Here is a 4,020-nt window from a genome sequence, read left to right on the forward strand (position 1 = left end):
CTGCTTTATCTGACAGCGAAGGTCAGGACTCTGCCAGGTGCCCCTTACCTGGGTATATTGAGGAAGATCAGCCCCTCTATGTTGGGTAACGGGACGTTCTGAGTGTCCACCTGGAGCTGCAGCTCTTTGTGGAGACTCCGACTGTAGCTCATCTTTTGCAGCCCGACCTTCACATACACTCCTTTGTTATGGAACCTGTGGGGGTAAAGAAAACGATCGGATAAGAGATGACCTCCTCAAACGTCATGTATTCACTTCAGTGTCTGAGAGGAGGAAACTAACCAGGAAAAATTCCCATTTACGTTGCAGCTCCATAGTGTGTATTTGCAGAAACATGCCTCGGCTGTGTCTGCATGAACTGAAGTTTTACCTGCTGGTGAATTTATCGGGATCGTCCTCTCGCGCCTGGTGGAAGTCGAGGCTGAGCTCCGCGTCGATGCCGAGACCGAAGTAGTTGTTCATCTGCACGATCTGAGAGACGAAGAGACATTTAAAGCTGTTCCAGTGAAGTCTGATCTACATGTAGAGATGCTACGTGAATTAAACATAACATTAAATGAAATGTGGAGAGGCTGGACGGTGAAACGATTGATTAGAAAGGTTATTAATATCAAGGTTGGCAAAATTCACTGTAGCTTGATTGAATTGAATATAATTTATTACTATTTCTCTACATTGTCATTTATTTTTAATATTTTACTCTTGTAAAGCACTTTGTGACTTGTGTTCTGTGAAAGGTGCTATTTTAAATGAACTTAGCTCAGTTGGATTACCACAAGTATTACAACTAAATATTCTAGTGAAAATATAACTTCAGATCAGAAGAAAACATAAAGAACATGAATAAAGTTGAAATATTTCGGAATTTGGAGAAAACATTACGTGAAGAAAGTTGATTATATTTTGAAAAAGTCTGAATTTTCTTGAAATATATCACAACTTTTTTTCCAATAAATTCTTTTCTCAAAATATCAAACACAACATGAGGACTGGAGTCACTTCGTGTGACTTAATGGTCCGGACTGTCCGGTAGGACCTGGACCAGACCTTGGGCGGCTCCAGGAAGCCGTTGTCCTTGCTGTCTTCAGACATATCCTGGGCGTCCAGCAGGATGGTCCATCGGTCCATCAGAACCTCGTCTGCCTCGTCCACAGAGACCAGGATGTGGTGCGGGTCCTCGCCGCTGTAACCTGCTCCCCAGCGCAGCACACGAGACAAGTCGTTACCTGACGAGAGAGGACAGACGTGAGCAGATACTGAACCTCAGCAGAGTCCGCGGCCCGCCCCGCAGGACCTCCTCTAAAGTAAGCGATGAGATTGAAATCCAGCAGCGTCGCTCTGACCTGTCCCCAGTGGCACGATGCCGATGGGCGGCTCTCGACAGACCAGTTTGTGCCGGACAGCCTCCAGTACTCCCAGCACCCAGCCCACCGTCCCGTCGCCCCCGCAGACCAGCACCCGAAACCTGGGAACCTCTCGGAACGTATGGAGGCTGGACCAGAGAAGAAGAACAGGGAACGTCAGAAACATCTTCTCTGATTTTTGTAATGAGAGCAGAGAAATAACGAACGGAAAGCTGCACACTACTGTTCAAAACACAGTAAGCCACCACGATAAGGCTGGGTGTAGTAGAGTAATCTGATTACTGATCAGCTGCACGTAACCAGGTAACTACAGTGTCTGAGCAGCGATCATGAAAAACTTAGACTTTATGGATTTATGTTTTAATAATGTGTATAAATGTTTGAAAGTGAAGAGTGAAATGAACTGAAACAAACGTTGACCTGATTTATATTTAAAGAGCTAAAACACACAAAATCCCCAAAATGATGCCTGAAAGATTAAAGGGTGATTTCAGGACTTTTAAACCTGTTTCCACATGTTGGTGCTGAAATGACTCGTAGGTACAGAAAGTTTTGAATCTGCGCTGCTGTGGATTCCTTCGTCACAACGGCGTCCACAAAAAGAGCTTCTTGTTGCTGGCGACAGGCTCAGACCGTAACCCCTGTGTCCCGCACTGCGAAGGGAGTCCAACCTGCTCAGAGTAACTCAGGGTGACCAAACTGACCGCTACACTGGCGGTGGATCAGATGTTGCTTAGTCGAGTCGGTGCGCGTTCGCGTAAAAGGGGCAGTTTTCCCACAACGGCGCACGCTCCGTGTTTTCCCCAGAGGGACGCAGGTCGATAGTGTGTGAGGACACGTTAACGGCTAAATCTAACACCGCGGCGGGAGGCTTGTTGGCCTGATCGTCTTCCCAGTGTTCTGACTGTAGCTCATGTATTTTATGTGTAATACGGTGAAGCTGTAAAGGTCCAGCTGCACAAAGAGGAGCCGGCGGAGAGGGGGAATAATCCGAGACAGGATTAATCTACCAGGAAAGAACTCGGATATTCTCTGACATTATAGTCACACATTTATGAGAGAAACTTCACTTTGCAAGGCTGCAGCATCACACACACACACACACACACGGTGGGAAGTTAGTTAGACTTCGTCAGTTCAGCCCACAATCTCTAGATTCTCACGCACCTCAGAGACTTTGCTGTGGATTCAGGGAATTCCCGATTCTTCCTCTTGTAAATTTGACACTTTGATCTAGGATGTTTTTTTCTGGCTCAACAGTCTCTCTAAATATGTGAAAACACCTAGACTAGTTTAATTAAAGGGGCTCCATCTAAGAAATTGGCCCGTTAGTTAATTAAGATTCCTCTCTGAAAGCAGAGCTCGCTGTGTGAACGTGACGCTGAGTACAGATGGTGCGTATTAATACTTCTCCTCAGTAACGCTGAGTACAGATGGTGCGTATTAATACTTCTCCTCAGTAACGCCAAGTACAGATGGTGTGTATTAATACTTCTCCTCAGTAACGCTGAGTACAGATGGTGTGTATTAATACTTCTCCTCAGTAACGCTGAGTACAGATGGTGTGTATTAATACTTCTCCTCAGTAACGCTGAGTACAGATGGTGTGTATTAATACTTCTCCTCAGTAACGCTGAGTACAGATGTGTGTATTAATACTTCTCCTCAGTAACCCTGAGTACAGATGGTGTGTATTAATACTTCTCCTCAGTAACGCTGAGTACAGATGGTGTGTATTAATACTTCTCCTCAATAACGCTGAGTACAGATGTGTGTATTAATACTTCTCCTCAGTAACGCCGAGTACAGATGGTGCGTATTAATACTTCTCCTCAGTAACGCCGAGTACAGATGGTGCGTATTAATACTTCTCCTCAGTAACGCCGAGTACAGATGGTGCGTATTAATACTTCTCCTCAGTAACGCCGAGTACAGATGGTGCGTATTAATACTTCTCCTCAGTAACGCCGAGTACAGATGGTGTGTATTAGTACTTCTCCTCAGTAACGCCAAGTACAGATGGTGTGTATTAATACTTCTCCTCAGTAACGCTGAGTACAGATGGTGTGTATTAGTACTTCTCCTCAGTAACGCCGAGTACAGATGGTGTGTATTAGTACTTCTCCTCAGTAACGCCGAGTACAGATGGTGTGTATTAATACTTCTCCTCAGTAACGCTGAGTACAGATGGTGTGTATTAATACTTCTCCTCAGTAACGCCGAGTACAGATGGTGTGTATTAATACTTCTCCTCAGTAACGCCGAGTACAGATGGTGCGTATTAATACTTCTCCTCAGTAACGCCGAGTACAGATGGTGTGTATTAATACTTCTCCTCAGTAACGCCGAGTACAGATGGTGCGTATTAATACTTCTCCTCAGTAACGCCGAGTACAGATGGTGCGTATTAATACTTCTCCTCAGTAACGCCAAGTACAGATGGTGCGTATTAATACTTCTCCTCAGTAACACCGAGTACAGATGGTGCGTATTAATACTTCTCCTCAGTAACGCCGAGTACAGATGGTGCGTATTAATACTTCTCCTCAGTAACGCCGAGTACAGATGGTGTGTATTAATACTTCTCCTCTGTAACGCCGAGTACAGATGTGTGTAGTCCACGTATCCATGGTAACCTCGAGTTAACGACGAACAA

General features: G+C 45.1%; 1 protein-coding gene across 1 annotated transcript in view; it reads right to left on the reverse strand.

The window, feature by feature from the left end:
- Nucleotides 1-44: 44 nt before the first annotated feature.
- The window catches only part of LOC123957321 (diacylglycerol kinase theta-like), a 5,064-nt gene continuing 1,088 nt past the window's right edge, over nt 45-4,020 (reverse strand). Inside the window, exons 3-6 of the mRNA XM_046030014.1 lie at nt 1,344-1,492; nt 1,048-1,226; nt 371-471; nt 45-195 (exon numbers count right to left, since the gene is read on the reverse strand). Coding sequence (XP_045885970.1) covers nt 45-195; nt 371-471; nt 1,048-1,226; nt 1,344-1,492 — 580 coding nt within the window. The remainder of the gene's footprint in view (nt 196-370; nt 472-1,047; nt 1,227-1,343; nt 1,493-4,020) is intronic.

Source organism: Micropterus dolomieu, linkage group LG19, assembly GCF_021292245.1.
Source record: "Micropterus dolomieu isolate WLL.071019.BEF.003 ecotype Adirondacks linkage group LG19, ASM2129224v1, whole genome shotgun sequence".
Classification (NCBI taxonomy): domain Eukaryota; kingdom Metazoa; phylum Chordata; class Actinopteri; order Centrarchiformes; family Centrarchidae; genus Micropterus; species Micropterus dolomieu.